Source organism: Coregonus lavaretus, assembly GCF_964263955.1.
Source record: "Coregonus lavaretus genome assembly, chromosome: 5".
Lineage (NCBI taxonomy): Eukaryota > Metazoa > Chordata > Actinopteri > Salmoniformes > Salmonidae > Coregonus > Coregonus lavaretus.
Genome location: NC_139992.1, coordinates 72069365 through 72090202, shown reverse-complemented (window position 1 = coordinate 72090202; position 20838 = coordinate 72069365). Strand labels below are relative to the sequence as shown.

Genomic DNA, 20838 nt, shown 5'->3' with positions numbered 1-20838 from the left:
GAACGGTGAGCAAAAATCCCAGAACCACACGGGGGGACCTAGTGAATGACCTGCAGAGAGCTGGGACCAAAGTAACAAAGCCTACCATCAGTAACACACTACGCCGCCAGGGACTCAAATCCTGCAGTGCCAGACGTGTCCCCCTGCTTAAGTCAGTACATGTCCAGGCCCGTCTGAAGTTTGCTAGAGTGCATTTGGAGGATCCAGAAGAGGATTGGGAGAATGTCATATGGTCAGATGAAACCAAAATAGAACTTTTTGGTAAAAACTCAAATCGTCGTGTTTGGAGGACAGAGAATGCTGAGTTGCATCCAAAGAACACCATACCTACTCAGAAGCATGGGGGTGGAAACATCATGCTTTGGGGCTGTTTTTCTGCAAAGGGACCAGGACGACTGATCCGTGTAAAGGAAAGAATGAATGGGGCCATGTATCGTGAGATTTTGAGTGAAAACCTCCTTCCATCAGCAAGGGCATTGAAGATGAAACGTGGCTGGGTCTTTCAGCATGACAATGATCACAAACACACCGCCCGGGCAATGAAGGAGTGGCTTCGTAAGAAGCATTTCAAGGTCCTGGAGTGGCCTAGCCAGTCTCCAGATCTCAACCCCATAGAAAATCTTTGGAGGGAGTTGAAAGTCCGTGTTGCCCAGCGACAGCCCCAAAACAGGAGATCTGCATGGAGGAATGGGCCAAAATACCAGCAACAGTGTGTGAAAACCTTGTGAAGACTTACAGAAAACGTTTGACCTGTGTCATTGCCAACAAAGGGTATATAACAAAGTATTGAGAAACTTTTGTTATTGACCAAATACTTATTTTCCACAATAATTTGCAAATAAATTCATTAAAAATCCTACAATGTGATTTTCTGGAGAAAAAAAATCTCATTTTGTCTGTCATAGTTGACGTGTACCTATGATGAAAATTACAGGTCTCTCTCATCTTTTTAAGTGGGAGAACTTGCACAATTGGTGGCTGACTAAATACTTTTTTTCCCCACTGTAGAACAGATATACTGCTTCTTAGACTTGCTGTCAATGAGAATGACAGATCTATAACTCACATTTCTATGTGAATTTGGTCAGGTTGACCAAAAAGTTACATATTGCAGCTTTAACCCCAACATTTCTCAAAATGTTCACGCTCATTGTAAAGTCCTAGTTATTTTGTTGCTTTGACAAAGTCATTTATTTAATGTGATTAGTGATTCATTTAAGTATGTCCCTCATTTTAAGGTCAACCCTGTTACATGAATTGAACTCTCATTTTAATATGGTGAAACTATTCATTTAAAAACATTTTTCTTATTTTTGTCAATTGTCTGGTGTTTTTATGGTGGGAAACTAATCGGGCCGAGCATAACACGTCAACCCTGTTACCCATAGATAGACAGGCTAGAAATGTTTTAACAATTTCCTTTTGTTTGGTGAAACTGGCATTCAATTGCCACTCCCTGTTGCACACAACAAGCTCCCATTCCCCCTGTCACAAGGGGATTTATGACATCAAACTTTTTTCTGTCAACCCTGTTAATTTATTTGGCACTAAATAGGCACTTACTATAGTAAAAAAAAATTATGTAACCCCCTGCGATGGGAAAACTTGTTTTTTTTATGAAGTTGAACATGTGCTCTCTATGACAGAATGTTAAAATTAGGTGAAAGCAAATGTTTTTAGTTTAGTTTACTATAATAACCTTGTTGCTGTCTGATTTGAATTTGATTGGCTGATAGGAAAGAATGGGCTGCATGGTATGAGGAAGTGACGTGTACAATGTACATATTAGGACATACATAGGACCTACAAAATAACTATGCTTAACCTATGTAAGCAGTAATTGTGATCCCTACTAGAGGTGAGGTCAGGAGTGTGTGTTAGTGCGTGTGTGTGTTAGCGCGTACGTGCGTGTGTGAACGAAGGTCAGAAGTTACTACTACTCTTTCATATTTCATGTGAACAGACATACTAAATGTGAACAGATATTAGACAAGCGCATAACATTCCCAAGTATACTTTAAACAGAGTGATTTGTATTACTTTTTAATGTGTGTTTTTTTCTCAGGAACAATAAAAGCCATACAGTAAAGCAAATCAAAATACATACGTTTCTGTACAGGCATAGTAGCACATTCACACATTCTAAGTCAAGGCTATTTCCTCAAAGTGGGCACACATACATCAAAGGAGACTTCCTACACACATTTTTTTAAACTATCATTCGTTTTGTGGTAGAGGGTGATTTACTCAACAAGCATTTTTCACAGGTTTCTCATACACAAATGCAGAATCAACCATGTTTTTGCCAAATATATTGTTACAGTTGTGACTGTATCAAAACAATAAATAAGATTATCATTGAAGAGGAGTGAATAGTTTGATGTTTGAATTGAACAAGCAAAGGAGCCATGGGAGAAGACACAGTTGAGCTTGAACAGAAAATACCTAGTTGATACAACACATTGAGTTAAAAGAAGTGGACTGAACATCCAAACTATTTCTGTGTATTTTGACATGACAGAATCCCATTTATAAGTGCTATGTTTTTTGTTTTTTTACTGGAGTATATTTGACCATTGTGTTACGGCTACCCTGCTCCAAACTAAATTTAACTGAATGAGGACATTCACAAAATAAAAACAGCAAAAGTGACCTAATATTTGGCCATAAAAAGTCTTCCTCATTCAGTAAATAATCATTTATACTCAGCACTGCCCATTTGATTATTGCTAGTCCACTGAAGGTCATTGCTGAAATCACAGTTAAAACACTGCAGTAAAAACACAATGGGTAGTCAAAATGTGTTTCACCACATGAGGGCAGTAGGCCCTATATAACAAAATGTGGAATTGCTCAGGAGAATACTTCTGGTGGTGATTTACTAATAAGCCTGTGATGTTAGATTGAGGAAGTAATCAAGGAAGTAATATTTTGCCTCCAAACATGCTGAGAACATACACAGCAAGTCTGTTTACATCAAGTAGTCATTTCAATCATCTCACTGTTTTGCCAACTACAAATGGGCGTTGATATTTCACATGAAAACATTTAAGTGCTTAACTCTGACCATTCCATTTTAGGCTGTTTTATTAAGACATAAACGTCAAATGTTGGCTCCATTTTAGGATGAATCCATGACTTTTGCAACAAATAACTTTTCTAGCCGCTCTTTCTCCCCTCTACCAAAGGACGCTTCCTACGAAGACTCATAACATAAACAAAGTAATGCAGTGAAAAACATTCTGAAAACAACATTGACAAGCTTTAAAATTCATACACTTTACACCATATATATTTTGATGCACTTTTCTTGACATTTTCAGTAATCTTGATGCAGACTATACAATGTATGTATACAAGTAATATGAGTTAACATAGAGCGACAGAGCAAAAAATAAATATTTTGTTGATGTTTTATATATATATATATATATATGTATATTTATATGTATATAGCTTACTTGTGGGTATGATGTGGGTGTTACAAGTTTGACAGGCTGATGTGTAGAGATAGTGGCCTTTCTCAATCTATACTAAGATGGTTGCAAGGGTAGAATATTTGCAATCTTCCAAAGGAGAAGAGAGAGAGCTTGATGCTGTAGCAGTAACAACCTGGACATACGCTCGCAATGCCCAAAACCCTCCGCCCTTCAAAAATCAGCAGTGAACTCTGACCTTCCATGATGCTCATACATGTACAGAGGAGAGGAGTGGCAGTTTTTCAATGTTAATCAATGTTAGACACACGAAGGGTAACCATTCAGCCTAACCAACATTTCTCCATAGAGGGGTGCATTGCAGGTTGGTCTAGAAGTAGGGTAACAGCAGATTCCAGCTACCAGAGACATTATGGGTTTAAAATACCTCTGTGTGGGTGAATAGTTGGACTGAACTGGACAAGCTTCTATCCATCCTCCATCCTTCAACCGTTAAAAATAAGAGGAGGGAAAAAGAACGATGGAAGTCGGAGGAGAACAGGGTTTGCCCATTACAAATTTGGTCTGTATGTAGAAGAGAGCAGGTATGCTTCTTTTTGCTTCTTTCTTTTTTGTTCTCTTTCTTTTTTTTTTTTATTACAGAAAGCAAAAAATAATAATAATAATAATTACATTTCAGGCCCCAAGTCATCCACGCCCTACCCAGAAAGCACTCTGTGATATTTACATTAATTCAACTCGCCACTATGCAAAAATGTCCTGGAATACGCTTTGCGAAGAAGGCAAAGATGCCAGCTCTTTAAGAATAAAATACATACACTATCAGTACTTGAATATAGAAAGAAAATTAAATGTAATATTTTTGATTAAGCAGCCTTTCTTTATTTTCTTCTTTTTTTCTTTTTACAAAATATCATTTCAAACAGACCTTCCGACAGTGGCATACTCACCCCTGGCTGCTTTTTAAAAATCTTTGGTTGACCATTTCAAACGCCTGATAGCTTAACACTCTTCTTTACATCACACAACCTTACTTCTTCTTCTCTTTTTTTAACGAATCATGCTCACTGACATCAGCACTGACATCATTTCCTCTTCCTGTTTTTGTGTTACCCTGCTAGAGAGATCACAATGGCCTCCCAAAGCCAACATCCCACATCCCACACAGCCACAACCACAAACTGCACTTCCTCTATCCCCCTAGTTAGCTCCACGCAGGAGTCCTTCCAAGAAGAACACACACATGTGCGTGCACAGTACGTGCACAGTACGTGCACACACGCATTCGCACTCGCACACTCAAAGGTAAAAGATGAGATCAGAAGGAAAGAGGTGACACATAAGATCAGAAAAAAATAATAAAAACAAAATAAAATATAGAACATACATTTCCTCCGTGGTTAAAAACAACAACAAAACAACAACAAAAAAGAGCCAGGGGTCGTCAAAAGTTCAGCTCATTGTTTCTGCGAGCCGATCATCACCTTGGAGACAAAGTTCACGATAGCGCTGGCGGGCTGATCGGAGTCCATCTCGGCGAAGAGGTGACTGACGTTGTCAGTTGTGCTTCCTTGCTTCCGAGCCACGAACCCAAAGAACCTGGAAAGGGAAGGGAAACTGTCAATGGGTCGCCTTTCCTCCAATCAGTATCTTCTGTTTGGCTTGTTCTAATGAGTCTGAGAGGAATGGATTGGTCAAATGAATCTGTAGGAAATTATATGAATTATAGACGGAAAGTCTGTGTGTGTGCACCAAATGGGTTTGAACCATGGTTGTCTTCACGCCACAAGACTGTGTTAGCCCACTGAGCTAAAGCCTATTACTTCAGGCCTTAGGCAAGTTAACTCATCACTCGAGCATGGTCCACCCACTGCCATTATCATTAATGCTTTTCTGTATCAATTTAGAGATATTGTTCTGCTCAATTGTTTGTTTACCATCTCTATAGTTACATGGTCAATCTCTAGGGGGTGGACACGCACCATGCCACTTAACATTTTGGCTTATTTACTGTATTGATGTAACCAGGGCCTGAAACTAACTTTTCAGTCTAGGAGCCAGTGTTGTAGCCATATTTTCAGGGTATATTCAACACACCTTCTTCAATTCAGAGTAGATTTAGAGAACTGTCTTAGACTGAATAAGAGGTACTTTACATACTACATGCATTTCACATGATCATGCATTGCCCATTTTGACATCTGAAACCAACATTTTGGTCCCACAGCCAGTTTTGCTGCTAGTTGAAAAAATTCACCAGCCACTCAGACAGCATTTGTCTGGAGCTATTTTGTTTGCCCCGGCTGTAACGACAAATATCTTATATTAATGATTATGATCTTGTATATTGTCGTAGCGTTTTGTCTACTTTATATACTGCCTTTAAAGACATAGGAGCTTAATCCAACTGAGCCCTAAGTCTCATAACAGTAAATTCATAGGAACTATGATACCGGAGTTTAAAACCCCAAATCTGCTGTTAAAGTCTAAAGTTGTGACTGCCAACGCTTGGCTTTGTTGGCATCCTCTGCCCAGTCATCTATCCATCCATCTATTCCTCCTCTCTGAATCATTAGTGGGGTGCTTTCATCCTTTCTTCTATCCCCGCATATCATGGCTGAGCTCCTAAATATCGCCTTTTATTTGGTGCAGGTCACAAACTGATGGTAAGTCTGTGAGTGAATCGTTTCTCCCAAAGACAATGGTGGTCAAGCTAAACAACTGATCTACCTATCCCTAGTTTTAACCAGTGATCTTAACATTAAAACCATTTTTGGACAACTAGTTGATAGTATCAAGCATCTCCATCGTTTAGCTAGGTTGCTTAACTTGCAAACAAACGTTGCTCTGCAACTTTCAGTCAAAATGGTTGGGCTATAAACAGTATATGCAACTACAGAGAGAAATACACTAGGTCTAGGTGTATGGTACTCAGGTGCATTTATACTTACTTGGCTGTGCCCCCTTCAGGTTTGTTCCACCTGTAGAGAGATAAATAAACAGTATTATATCATGCAACATTATATATGATACTGTCTATTCATGACATAATATTATGAGGTCATAGGCCCCATTCATTTTAAAAAGCAGAGATGACTGCTTTTCGATTACTGCCCCTGTACATGCGCGCGCGTGTGTGTGTGTGGACAGTGTTCATGTGCTGTAGCTCAGTTTATACAACGGGTGGGTCTAATCCTGAATGCTGATTGGTTAAAACCGCATTCCAGCCAGTGTTTATTCCACAAGTTTCCACCGGCTAAATCTATGATGTTAAAATGCCTATTTACTCTGTTCCATCTGACTGCGCAATCCACTGTCTCATCAGCCCAGCCAGGCAATTTCTAAACTTGATCTCCACTATAAAAAGCATCTACACATTATCTCACATTTCTTTTAGACTAACGTTTAGTTTTCAACAGCGGAGATTTGTGTAAACCTTGCTGTCTGTCTCTCCGACATTTACAACGTTGTTTCAATATTCAAATTCAATCTCCAGCTATCGCATAGTAATGAACGTGTCGGGAGTCGGGATGAGACAGACAGGCAGGCAGCTTTTCTCAGCCAGTCGAAATCATGAATCAGCATAATTTTTATGGATATATAAAAATAAATATAAATTGATAAAAGGTAAAACAAAACGTTTGAAGTGATTGTGTTAGCTGTGTTGTTGGCTAGCTCCTCTGAACAACAGTGTCCTGATGACAGAGAACATTTTCTATGCCAGGTGAAATCGCGCCTCATTAGCTCATTGTTATGGATGTTTGCAAATAAATGTCACTAGAAAACAGCTTAAACAAATGCAAATGCAGCTAATTTGTTGTTATTCTGGCTGCACTGTTTGATGTAACTGTAAATTAGCCGTAGTTGCAAGCAAGGATAAGAACGTTGCCAGCCAGTATGGCAATAGAACATTTAGAACAAATGACTGGGTCGCGTCCATAGATACAGAACAAATAGACTGAACGACTGGGTCGCGTCTCTGGCAACCGAACCGATAGAATGAACGACCAGCCGGCTTGGGTAGCAACCCTAGATTTGTGTCGGGAATATATCTTGTGGAAGGGTGAAATAGCATGAATAAATTCATTAAAATAAAGTTTTTTATGAAAATATGTAAATCATTATTTGAACATGTTGGTAACCGGTTGTATAAAAGTGACAATGCCCTCGAAGCCGTTGTTTGGAGGATATATCGGCACGGTGTGCCGTGCCACACCCATGCCAATATATCCTCCAAACACCGGCTTCTCGGGCATTATCACTTAAGTGGACACTCACTTTCTCTCCTGAGGGTCGATATCACAAAATGTGACGGTGTTGATAGGGTAGTGGCGCCGGAAGAAAAGCCTGTAGGAAAAAAAAGGAATAGCTATACAGCACATTGCAATATAGCTATTCATAGGCTACTGCGTAACTAGCTACTACAACACAAGTTGGATTGAACAGAGCCATAAATTGTAACCCTCGGTCAGAGTGAGCCCTACCTGGAAGTCTGTTTCAAATATGTTTTATTGTTGGGCAGTTTTACAAATTCAATATACAGTAATACTCCATTTTGTACATAAATGCCTGTGCATCCTACTCACTTCCTCTGGTTGTCAGTCAGGGTGATGCCTTGGGCCGACACCTTGAAGTGCACAATAGTAGCAGTGGGCGGGGACACGGCAGCCACTGTCTCCGAGATCGCCTTGGCGACGGCCTGAGGTCCCGTCAGAGACTCCATGTCCACCGAGTTGATGTACAGCACATTGCATGCTGGGAAAAGAAGAGAGAGGTGTAGCCAATCAGCACAGTGCATTTGACACTGGAAAGAGGCGAGAGGTCAAAAAGGAGAGAGATTATATCAAGTGATGTCATGGGCTGTCTGGTTCTTCAACGCTACAACAGATAGGTTTTGTTGTATTGTTTTCTGTTGTGAAGTGACATGATCAATAGTTTACAATTGTTTAATTTATATGATTTATTATGTATGCTTATGATCAGAGAAACATGAAATAATCTATTACAAAACTCCATTCATCAGTGTATACATTTACATTTTAGTCATTTAGCAGACGCTCTTATCCAGAGCGACTTACAGTTAGTGAGTACATACATTTATTTTTTCATTTTTGCCCCCCGTGGGAATCGTACCCACAACCCTGGCGTTGCAAACGCCATGCTCTACCAACTGAGCTACATCCCTGCCGGCCATTCCCTCCCCATATCCTGGAAGACGCTGGGCCAATTGTGCGCCGCCCCATGGGTCTCCCGGTCGCGGCTGGCTACGACAGAGCCTGGATACTATGTAGCACAGCAGTTTATAGCTTTGCAAACCATTGACAAGTAAAATGCAAAAAGGCAATACAGTACATTCTTGACAGTTTTCAATGCAGTTAAGGGAATAATTTCATACATGGAGACATGACATATATGACATTGGTATTAGTGGGTTTATAGTTCTGCATTTCTGCAGATATTAAAAAAAATTGTCATCTGCATTTCCATGCAACACATTTCCAATGCTCTAAGGACGGTACATGCTTTCTGGGACAAGGCTGGAAAAAAAGACAAGGGACAAAACCATTCAGTCATCGGACAGAAAACATATCAGGCAGAAAGCTGGACAGGTGCATTGTTGTTGTCTATTAGATGGAGAAAGAGACAAAACACACACGCGCCCACGCACACACACTCATGCACAGTGTGTGTGTGACTTCTGAGGTAGACATCAGGGATCTGAGCTAGAATGCAGCAGTCAGGGACCAACAGTCACATATCAGGAAGACAAATTCAAACAAAAGGACACAGGGTTTACCATGTGAGTCAGCAGGGGCCCTCTGCCCTATAGTGACACCGATGTGACATCACCAGTGGGGGAAGAACAGTGGAATGGTTCAGAGTATGTCACAACAAATTAACAAATTAACAAAGTCATTTAGATTTAGAAAAGTGCTCAGCCAAACTGCTGACTGAGATATTGCTTCTTACCGGCTCCTTGTTTGAGGAGTTGATCAGCCGGGTTGGTTGGTGTGGCAATATCCGGCACATCCTCATGGATATCTGAAACGCAGCAGGAGCAGATTCTGCAGAAATTCCTCACACCGCATTGTTGTATGTATCCATGTACATATCCATCCAAAAATATATACACACACACACACACACACACTCTCCTGGCCTCACCTCTGGTAGGAATGACCAGTTTACAGGGCAGGGCCTGTGGAGTCATGGCGTGCTGGTACACCAGAGCGGACAGACATCCTAGAGAAACACCAACACAGAAAGAGAGATTAGTATTAGACGTGCCAAAAGGACAAAGATTCTATAAAGATTACATATCCTGATCCAGACATGTAGATCACACAACCTGGACCCACACCTTCACACATACCCCATTCACACACTCACACTCACCCCATACCCACACTTACCCCACACTCACCCCATACCCACACTCACACACCCATGGTGCATTTCCACTATGGATTTACCCCAGTGTTTTAACAAAAAGCCTCAGACTTTTATGTTTCCACCTCCACTGCCCGGCTCCTGGGACACACTGGGCCATGGCCTCAGTGGACCTGCTCTGACTTGGTGCCAACGAAAGGCTGCTGGGGCATTTCGGGTGGCATTTACATACAGGTAACAATGGCTAATTGTGAACATGGGTTTATGCCTTCGATGGTTAACACATTCCCACAAAGCAACTGTTTTAATGATGCTGAGGTTGTTGATTCTGCTCTTCACAAGTCCTCACTCTCAGCCCTAGCTATGGAAACACAATTTCCTTAGTATAACATCAGGGTGCATTGTGTAACACTGGTGTTACAGTCGAAAATCAGCAGCAGTGTCTAATTTAACCCCCCATCCCTCCCTTTAGAAAATAATTCAATAAGTAGTCTAGAGGATAAGGTTCCTTCAAGAGGCCCATTTTTAGACTGATGCTGGCTGACTTGTTAAGTCATCTCTAAATGTGTGCTTGGGCCAGTAGCCATCGCCCTGTGGTTCTCAGTAAGAGGAGTCTAACACACACATACATACAGTATTTCATATCTAGATTTGACACTTGGAACGGCTTGACGAGAAAAGTTCTGCAAAAATGACCTTCATTTAACAACACCTCAGATGTGGGAGGGAAGGTAGCTAGCTACCAGACCCGGGTTCAAATACTATTTGAATAATTGGCAATCCAGGCAGGCTAAAGCAAATACAAACGTCTTTGAAAGATTTCAAATAGTATTTGAACCCTGGTCTGGAGCTAGCTAGGCTCCCCCGCACCTTCTCAAAATGTCGCAAATCAGAACCTTTGTACAACAACAAACGCATGATCTTACGCAACGGCTCCTGTAGCCGCATGCTTTGCAGCTTACGTAAGCCATGTTATCATACTTTTTTTGATCTTGCTATCATCCTTTTGCACCCGAAGGATGGGAAAAAACCCTTGTCCCTTATGCTGATAACTCCTTCCCGCCCCTCATATATACACATGTAAACACACACACACACACACACGCAATGTGGTCTGCGGATGAAATTAGAGGGGGGTACATTTGAACCGTACTAAATTACTTTAACTGATCCCATACTATAATTAGGATTACACATGATGGGCTAGGAGAACGGATACTCTTTCAAAGGCCGGGACTGGGAGAGCACTGAGAGGGGATCAGAGTCATTAGACCAATACAGCCAAGAGTAAGAATCAGTCACCCAACCACATCATGAAACTCATGTCTGGAGCTCACTCCTTCCCCGTTACCGTATCTGAGAAACAAGCCATGTTGTTGTCGGAAGGACCGGTTCTGATATAATATTTTTTTCAGACCTATCAACTTTCTTGAATCCTTCTGTCCTCTCCCCACTTCCCTCTCAAAACGTCAGAGTGAAGCGAGGAGAGCATTGGGGGAGAATATCCGTGGAGAAGAAGAACCTTGGATCTCCTCCTCCAATGCGCTCCTCGCTTCCCTCTGTGTGTGCGTGCACATAGCCACGGGAAGTAGGGGTGCTGAGGGTGCTGTAGCACCCCCTGAAAAATCAGATTTTCTATTATTACTATTATTTTATTTATAATTTTGTTCACAAAAGTAGTGCACTGAGCCTTTACTAGACCTGTATTAGCAGACCGATATAGCGGTCTGTAGCGCTGGCCCCCCAAAAATGTCAGCACCACCATCGACAAAAAAAATCACAGCACCCCCAAACCACTTACCGCGGCTATCCGCGTGCATATGTGTGTAGGGGTTAGAGGTGACTCACCAAAGTAAGGCTCGTTGGGACATCCCTTCAGCTTCACTCCCTTAGGACTTGTCTCAATCAGGAAGTGCCTCACCAGCTCGTTAGTGATGTCACCAGCTACAGGGGCCCCCAGAGGACAAACAACAAAGGGAAAACAAAAGAACAACACACCGGTGAGCCCATTTATGGTATGTACACATCACCTCATATGGGGAGGTATTATATCTTATAGTTTTTATATTGGTAATGACTTCTTTCTTTACCCCACCAACAGGTCAAAACAGAGACTAAAATATGATGTTTAATGGAATGTTCTAGGATGATCTAAGTGGCAAGTTAAGATTTGCCTCTTGGCAGAGAAATAAACTGTGTTTACAACATTCCTCTCCCTTCGTGTGTGTGCGTACGTGCACTGTGTTGACCTAGAACATTCTCCTCCCTTTGTGTGTACACAAAAAAATGAGGATTACTCAAGGGTTCTTTGGGAAGGGTGATGGTTCTACGTGGAACCATAATGACTTGAGCTCATCAATGGTTCGTTACAGTTCACAAAAGGGTTCTTTGCTCTTTTAGTGATAATAAAAAAAATGGGGAAGTGGCTCATTCGAATATTTTGGGGCATGGTTTGCGCACAGCCCTTTTTGTGCAACCATGAGTGAGAGTGTCATTCCAGTTTACCTAATGTGTTGTGCCATTATATATCATATATGACAATGGCCAGTGACAGTGTCTTGTGAAAGACTCACATATGGCCTTGTGTCAGTTGAGAATGGTACACTAAATCAATCAATCAGTCAGTGGTGCTCATTTCTCTCAAGGACCCCCAGCTGTTCCAGAGGTAGCTCAATTGATTCAATGTGTCAATTAACACAAAAAGAACACCTATGGAATTTTAACAATATAATATGGCTGACCAGAATGAAAAACCCTGTATGGTTCTTCAAAAGGATCTACAACAAACTTTTCAGATTGAGAAAGGTTCTTTAAAGAACCATTCTCCATAAAGGTTCTATAAAGAACCATAAAAAAGGGTTCTATATGTACAGTTGAAGTCGGAAGTTTACATACGCCTTAGCCAAATACATTTCAACTCAGTTTTTCACAATTCCTGACATTTTATCCTAGTAAAAATTCCCTGTCTTAGATCAGTTAGGATCACCACTTTATTTTAAGAATGTGAAATGTCAGAATAATAGTAGAGAGAATGATTTATGTCAGCTTTTATTTCTTTCATCACCTTCCCAGTGGGTCAGAAGTTTACATACACTCAATTCGTATTTGGTAGCATTGCCTTTAAATTGTTTAACTTGGGTCAAACGTTTCGGGTAGCTTTCCACAAGCTTCCCACAATACGTTGGGTGAATTTTGGACCATTCCTCCTGACAGAGCTGGTGTAACTGAGTCAGGTTTGTAGGCCTCCTTGCTCGCACACACTTTTTCAGTTCTGCCCACAAATTGTCTATAGGATTGAGGTCAGGGCTTTGTGATGGCCACTCCAATACCTTGACTTTGTTGTCCTTAAGCCATTTTGCCACAACTTTGGAAGTATGCTTGGGGTCATTGTCCATTTGGAAGACCCATTTGTGACCAAGATTTAACTTCCTGACTGATGTCTTGAGATGTTGCTTCAATATATCCACATAAATTTTCCTTCCTCATGATGCCATCTATTTTGTGAAGTGCACCAGTCCCTCCTGCAGCAAAGCACCCCCACAGCATGATGCTGCCACCCCGTGCTTCACGGTTTGGATGGTGTTCTCCGGCTTACAAGCTTTCCCCTTTTTCCTCCAAACATAACGATGGTCATTATGGCCAAACACTTCTATTTTAGTTTCATCAGACCAGAGGACATTTCTCCAAAAAGTAAGATCTTTGTCCCCATGTGCAGTTGCAAACCGTAGTCTGGCCTTTTTTATGGCGGTTTTGGAGCAGTGGCTTCTTCCTTGCTGAGCGGCCTTTCAGGTTATGTCGATATAGGGCTTGTTTTACTGTGGATATAGATACTTTTGTACCTGTTTCCTCCAGCATCTTCACAAGGTCATTTGCTGTTGTTCTGGGATTGATTTGCACTTTTCGCACCAAAGTATGTTCATCTCTAGGAGACAGAACGCGTCTCCTTCCTGAGCGGTATGACGGCTGCGTGGTCCCATGGTGTTTATACTTGCATACTATTGTTTGAACAGATGAACGCGGTACCTTCAGGTGTTTGGAAATTGCTCCCAAGGATGAACCTGATTTGTGGAGGTCTACATTTTTTTTCGGAGGTCTTGGCTGATTTCTTTTGATTTTCCCATGATGTCAAGCAAAGAGGCACTGAGTTTGAAGATAGGCCTTGAAATACATCCACAGGTACACCTCCAATTGACTCAAATTATGTCAATTAGCCTATCAGAAGCTTCTAAAGCCATGACATCATTTTCTGGAATTTTCCAAGCTGTTTAAAGTCACAGTCAATTTAGTGTATGTAAACATCTGACCCACTGGAATTGTGATACAGTGAATTATAAGTGAAATAATCTGTCTGTAAACAATTGTTGGAAAAATTACTTGTGTCATGCACAAAGTAGATGTCCTAACCGACTTGCCAAAACTATAGTTTGTTAACAAGAAATTTGTGGAGTGGTTGAAAAACGAGTTTTAATGACTCCAACCTAAGTGTATGTAAACTTCCGACTTCAACTGTACATACTGTACAGTACCAGTCAAAAGTTGACACACCTACTCATTCCAGGGTTTTTCATAATTTTTACTATTTTCTACATTGTAGAATAACAGTGAAGACATCAAAACTATGAAATAACACATATGGAATCATGTAGTAACCAAAAAATTGTTAAACAAATCAAAATATATTTGATATTTGAGATTCTTCAAATAGCCTTGATGACAGCTTTGCGCATGGTTATCTTAGGCTTGTGTGTGGCTGCTTGGCCATGGAAACCCATTTCATGAAGCTCCCAACGAACAGTTATTGTGCTGACGTTGCTTCCAGAGGCATAAGTGTATGTAAACTTCCGACTTCAACTGTATGTAACTATAGCAGAACACTTTTTTGGTGCTATGTAGAACCTTTTTTAATTGTTCTTTATAGAACCTTAGGAAAGGGTTCTTTATAGCACCATACTGGTTCCATTTGGAACCTTATGAGCATGGTTCATTATTGAACCTTCAGAAAAGTGTTCTATATAGCACCAAAAAGGGTTCTGCTATGGTTACAAGCCAAAGAACCCCTATCTGGTACTATTAAGAACCATTATGTTTGTGTGTGTGTGTGTGTGTGTGTATGTGTGTGTGTGCACAGGCAGACGTGAGCAGGCGTCCACGTCTGTGTAGAGGAGACATTTCAATCCACTCCCAGTGATCCCTGCTCTTCTAGGTGTTATTGGAAACATCACAGGCACCTCATACCTTAATGACAGTATTAAGACCCAGGGTATCTGTTTAGTAGTGCTGATCGACTGTACAGCCAGGCTCTGCTGGAGTAACGATATGCTTTCATCGGGCCCATCAAAAACACATGATCCACTTCAGAGTTTGTTGATTGATTGTTTTAATACGTGAGTGTATGTGAGCGTCATACAAAATGTGGTTGTTCTTTGTATGATTTCACTGTAGATTGTGTGTGTGCGTGTCTCCTTATATGTAGGGCCACAAGATAACACAACATCACAGAGGTGTACAGGGCTCATATCATTTTCAGCAGTTACAGGTACAGTATATGAAAGGTGGAACCCAGTTGGCGATCCAGTACATTTTAGTCATTTAGCAGACGCTCTTATCCAGAGGTATTTAAAGTTAGTGCATTCATCTTGAGACAGCTAGGTGAGATAATCACATATCACACAATTGCGTTCATAAAAAGTGGGAAACTTGGAAGTACCTTTCTTGGTCTGCTGTACAGTGGGAGGAGGAGAGGCCACTTTCATGGCCAGGCCATAGGCCCCTCGGAAGGAGTGACTGTCCCGAATGATAAAGGCCCCTGGCTCCCTCTCTCTCAGCAGGCTAATGGCTGCAATAGACAATAATACATGATTCAATAAAATACCACTTTATGTATCCCCTCAGGGGAAAGTAAGAAAGTATTGCCAGATCATACATTCCTTTGGATATAACACAGAGAGGAGAAGAAACAAGGAGAAGGAAGAGGGTGAGGTGTTCGGGGTGAGAGAGGGAGGGGGTGTGCAATGATTCAGAAGAGGTGAAATGGGGAGGATTGGAGGACGAGGAGAAAGAAAGGGATAGGTAGGATAGATATGGAAGATGAGGAGAGGGAGAAGGAGGAGAGGGGGAGTCCGAAGGGGATGAGGAGGAAACTTTCCTTGGAAAGAAGTAACAAAGACCTTTTGTGATCCCACATTTCAATGTAACTACAGGGGATAGTTATTAACTGTTGTCTTGTTCAACAAAACAACATTTAATGCATCTCTAACATGCAATTCTATGTATCCCTATCTGTCCAAATATGACATTTCATACACTATGTAAGTAAGATAGATATACAGTACATGCAGATGTTCCCTAGCCACTTGGATTAATGGAGTACATATGTTGTGTGTGCGTGTGTGTGAGTGTGTTCGTCTCCATTGACATTTTAGTCATTTAGCAGACGCTCCATCTCAGATGATCTAATCCAATAAGAGAGTGTGAGCAGAAGCAGATGTGGGAGCCAACAGCAGTGACCTCACAGTGAAACACACAGCAGCAGAGAACAGAATAGGGTCATTTAGGACATATGTGTGTGGAGAGGATGTGTCAGGAGAATCCAACAGGGTTTACATCAGGCACACATCCTAACTCTCTTCTGGTTACTAAATAAATAACATTCTCGGCAACATTTTACCTTAGATAGGTCTTATGCTAGCTAGAGGAACAACTAGTGGGTTAACTAAGGTAACTGTTCTGTGACAAGCTAGTAAGTACACTCTTAAAAAAAGTTGCTATCTAGAACCTAAAAGGGTTATTTGGCTGTCTCCATAGGAGAACCCTTTGAAGAACCAGTTTTGGTTCCAGATAAAACCCTTTCCACAGAAGGTTCTACATGGAACCCAAAAGGGTTCTACCTGAAACCAAAAAGGGTTCTACCTGAAACCAAAAAGTGTAGTACACACCATTACGCAGCACTTACTACTTGAATACTCTCATTTCTTCGCATTTTCTTGGAAAACTGAATTATCATCATTCCTACTGTATGTGTTACCTTTAATCTCTTCCCTCTATGACAACAGGCACACTTACCTTGATCACGGGAGATGTCAGGCTTGTACCAGAACTTGGAAGTGTCCTGAACAAACTTTACATTCAGCCTGGTCTCGGGACTCCCGTCTAAGAGAAGAAAGGACAAGTTGTGTTGAAACCATGATGTGTAGATTTACCCAAAACCATTTAGCCATTTCACCATGTGAAAAGAGGTATGATACTGGTAAATGCTGCATGTCACATTACATTGAATCGAGTCCAAAGTCTCTGTACTCTTATTGTTTTCTTTTATTTTTAACCTTTATTTAACCAGGTTAGTCTCGTTGATATAAAAATCCCCCCCCAAAAAACACCTGGACGAAGACACCAGCAGTGATGCTTCATGAGGGTCATCCTGACCAAGACCCTGCGCAGATAATCTGATCTACAAATCAACTGGACTTCCAAACAACAGTACATTAACAGCTCCTTATTGTGTAGAGATTAGTGAATCTGCGCTATTAGCGTGTTAGCTCCTAGCGCCAACTCTTGCAAATATGCCAGTATCTGTATCTGTGACCATATTAGTAGTTGCTGTTTTGACTCTGCTCTCAGTATACTCAGTATAACCCAGAATGGAGCTTTGAAATCGCTGCAGACACAGAACTGGTTGCCAACCAAGGCTCTGGGCCGGATGCCAGTTCTATCTCAACCTAGCATCTGGGGCTGCCTGGGAGATGCATTAATTCCTTCATCTGCTCTGCAATGTGTTTACAAAGAAAGTAAGTGTGTCCAACTTATAAACCGCCTGCTCAGCTAAAACCATGCGAGTAAGACCACATTCACTTTACTTCACTATACTTTACTGGCTCTACTCACTTCGTCTGGTTTCACTGAAAAATGTGTGTACGAAAACAGATGTATTTACATTGTAGTTATATAGTTAGGTACTTTGTTAAGTCCCCTGTAGCTCAGTTGGTAGAGCATGGCGCTTGCAACGCTAGGGTTGTGGGTTCGTTTCCCACGGGGGGCCAGTATGAAAATATATGCACTCACTAACTGTAAGTCGCTCTGGATAAGAGCATCTGCTAAATGACTAAACTGTACTTGTGCAATTATAGTTTAGGTATGCATTGTTACATACTGGCAAAGAATATACCAGTTTGTGTAATTTTCACAAGCATTGTATTTGTAAAAAAATTAATATTGTGGCTAAACACATATCATACATTTACCCTATAAATATAGTTACTGAGAAGGTAAAATCAGCTTATTAAGTTGTTATTATCATGTAGTTTCACGTTGATTTTCCACTTTAAAGAACATACAGTGCCCTCCGTAATTGTTGGGACTGTGAAGCATTTTGTATGTGGAGTTTGGGAGTCAAAAGTAGAAAATAATGCCTTACTGTCCCAATAATTACGACGGGCACTGTATCATCCTTGAGAATACACTGATCTTCACTTCCTGTTTCACTGGGGATGTCAGTACTAGTTGGGGTGCTCTTTGCTACATCAGTAGCTACGTTTTAAGAGGGTTTTCAAGGTGGTCTTACCAGACATGTTAAACTTGGAGAAGTCTGGCAGTGTTTGAAAGTAGCTGGTGCTGGGTGTGCTCCCTCCACTCGACATGGGTGAGGACATTTTCTCGTTCAGCGTCCCGTAAGAGAGCCCCCCGTTGGGCCTCTCCCCGCTCGACATGCGCCTCTTCTCCGGCAACTGGGGCTGAGCCTGCGCCTGGGGGGCCGGGCTGCCCTGCCTTAGCCCCATCCCCATCATCATCCCCCCGTCCAGGTAGCCCGCAGGGGAGAGGGGGAAGGAGGGCGTTGAGGGCGGATGGTATCCTGAGGAGCTGCTCTGTCGGGACAGGGTGCCGTGCTTCTCATCCGGGGTGGTGTAGCCGCTACTATGCAACATGGGGTGTCGGTCCAGACTCGGACTGCGTTGTGACATCTGGCCGAGGGACAGGTGGTGGTCCAGCACCGGACTATTACCACTGCCCTGCTGGTGGGTGAGGGACGGCTGTCGACTCAGCACCGGACTGCTCTGGAAACTGCTCTGGATAGGCTGGCTGTAGGTGAGGGAGGGCTGGCGGCTGAGCACGGGGCTGCCCTGGGAGGCCTGCATCAGGGACGGTTGTCGGCTCAGGACAGGGCTCCTCTGGGCCATGGAGGGCTGTCGACTCAGCACTGGGCTGGACTGTGTCCCCTGGGACACACATGGGTTATAGTGGTGGCGGCCCAACACGGGACTTCCTGCCATTACCATCCCAGGGATCCCAAACTCCACAAAGCCATTGGCAGGAGAGGGCTGGTGGCCCATGACAGGGCTGCCGTGATTGGTGGGCTGGTGCCGATGTTGGAGAGAGGGGCTGTTGGAGTCGCGATACAGTGTGTGGAGACTTCCTGATCCTGACGAGGGGTGGACGGCCACAGGGCTTTCCTGGGTGGGTACCTCCGGCTGGGCCTGGGGAGGGCTGGGGTCGTTGGAGATGTAGCTCCCCATTACACCTCTGGGACCCAGGTAGGAGGACGTGGTGGTGGGGGAGCACAGGTAGGACAGGGTGGGGGAGTTGGAGCTCAGGTAGGAGGGGGTAGGGGTAACCTGGGCTTGAAGGAAGGGAGATGGGGTACCCAGGGCCTGGAGGTAGGGCTTGGGAGTGGCGATGGAGGCAGGGGTGGGGGTGGGGGACACGCCCTCAGAAGGCTGGGAACGGAAGCCGGAGTCACTGGCCACTTCCGAGGGGATGTTTGTACTGCTGTCAGCCAATGGGTGCTCTCTGAGGGAGAAAGAGAGATAGAGACACTCAAACACAGTGTATGGAAAGACGACCACAGTAGAATTAACTAAATGCAGTATTAACACCTATGGGTCCCTTAATATTTGTAAACATGTAGTATATTTCAGGAATACTGGTTCCTTACCAATGTCATGTAGTGTAACCAGTGTATGTTTAATGTAATTTAATCTACACTCATTGGCCAATTTATTAGGTACACCCATGCAGTACGGGTCGGACCCCCCTTTGCCTCCAGAACAGCCTGAATTCTTCGGGGATTGGAAATGTTGCTCAATTGGTTTAAAGGGCGCTAACGTGTGCCAGGAAAACATACTCCACACCATTACACCACCGCCACCAGCCTGTAGCGTTGACTCCAGGCAGGATAGGGTCATAGCCTCATGCTGCTTACGCCAAATCCTGACTCTCCCATCAGCATGACGCAACAGGAACCGGGATTCGTCGGACCAGGCATTGTTTTTCCACTCCTTAATTGTCCAGTGTTGGTGATAGAGAGCCCACTGGAGTCGCTTCTTCTTGTTTTTAGCTGAGTGGAACCTGGTGTGGTCGTCTGCTGCATTCCGAGGTGCCGTTCTGCACACCACTGTTGTACTGCGCAGTTATTTGCCTGTTTGTGGCCCGCCTGTTAGCTTGCACGATTCTTGCCATTCTCTATCAAACTCATCAACAAGCTGTCTTCGCCCACAGGACTGCGGCTGACTGGATGTTTTTTGTTTGTCGCACCTTTCTCTGTAAACTCTAGACACTGTTGTGCGTGAAAAGCCCAGGAGGCCGGCCGTTTCTGAGATACTGGAACCGGCGCAGCTGGCACCGACGATCATACCACGTTCAAAGTCACTTAGTTCACTCGTTTGGCCCATTCTAATGTTCAATCGAACAGTATCTGAATGCCTTGATGCCTGTCTCCCTGCTTTATGTAGCAAGCCTCACTGTCTGTAGGAGCGAACCATTTTCGTAAACTGGCCCCTGAATGTATGTATTAATGTTGTTTGCTTTGTACTCACCCCTCTGAGCTGTGGATTGGGCTGCTGCTAGACGTCGTCTGTCTGACCAAGGTCTCTCCTGGAGGGGTGAGGGTCACAGGTGACTCTGGTGGTCCCCCGCCGGCCACCGCTGATCTGGCCACCGACTCCACATAGCTCCGCGGCTCTGAAGAGATACAGAGTTGGCCATTAAGTGTGATTTAATTTCAGTGTGTACTGTCGTGAAG

At 42.9% G+C, this 20838-nt stretch overlaps 1 protein-coding gene across 1 annotated transcript in view; it reads right to left on the bottom strand.

Annotated features, from left to right (window-relative positions):
* Positions 1-2027: 2027 nt before the first annotated feature.
* tns1b (tensin 1b) overlaps positions 2028-20838 on the bottom strand; it is a 274098-nt gene continuing 255287 nt past the window's right edge. The window contains exons 21-32 of the mRNA XM_084162084.1: positions 20633-20777; positions 18385-19607; positions 16890-16976; positions 15535-15663; positions 11676-11771; positions 9603-9680; positions 9408-9479; positions 9235-9261; positions 8024-8192; positions 7716-7784; positions 6389-6418; positions 2028-5036 (exon numbers count right to left, since the gene is read on the bottom strand). Coding sequence (XP_084018210.1) covers positions 4895-5036; positions 6389-6418; positions 7716-7784; positions 8024-8192; positions 9235-9261; positions 9408-9479; positions 9603-9680; positions 11676-11771; positions 15535-15663; positions 16890-16976; positions 18385-19607; positions 20633-20777 — 2267 coding nt within the window. The 3' untranslated portion in view covers positions 2028-4894. The remainder of the gene's footprint in view (positions 5037-6388; positions 6419-7715; positions 7785-8023; positions 8193-9234; positions 9262-9407; positions 9480-9602; positions 9681-11675; positions 11772-15534; positions 15664-16889; positions 16977-18384; positions 19608-20632; positions 20778-20838) is intronic.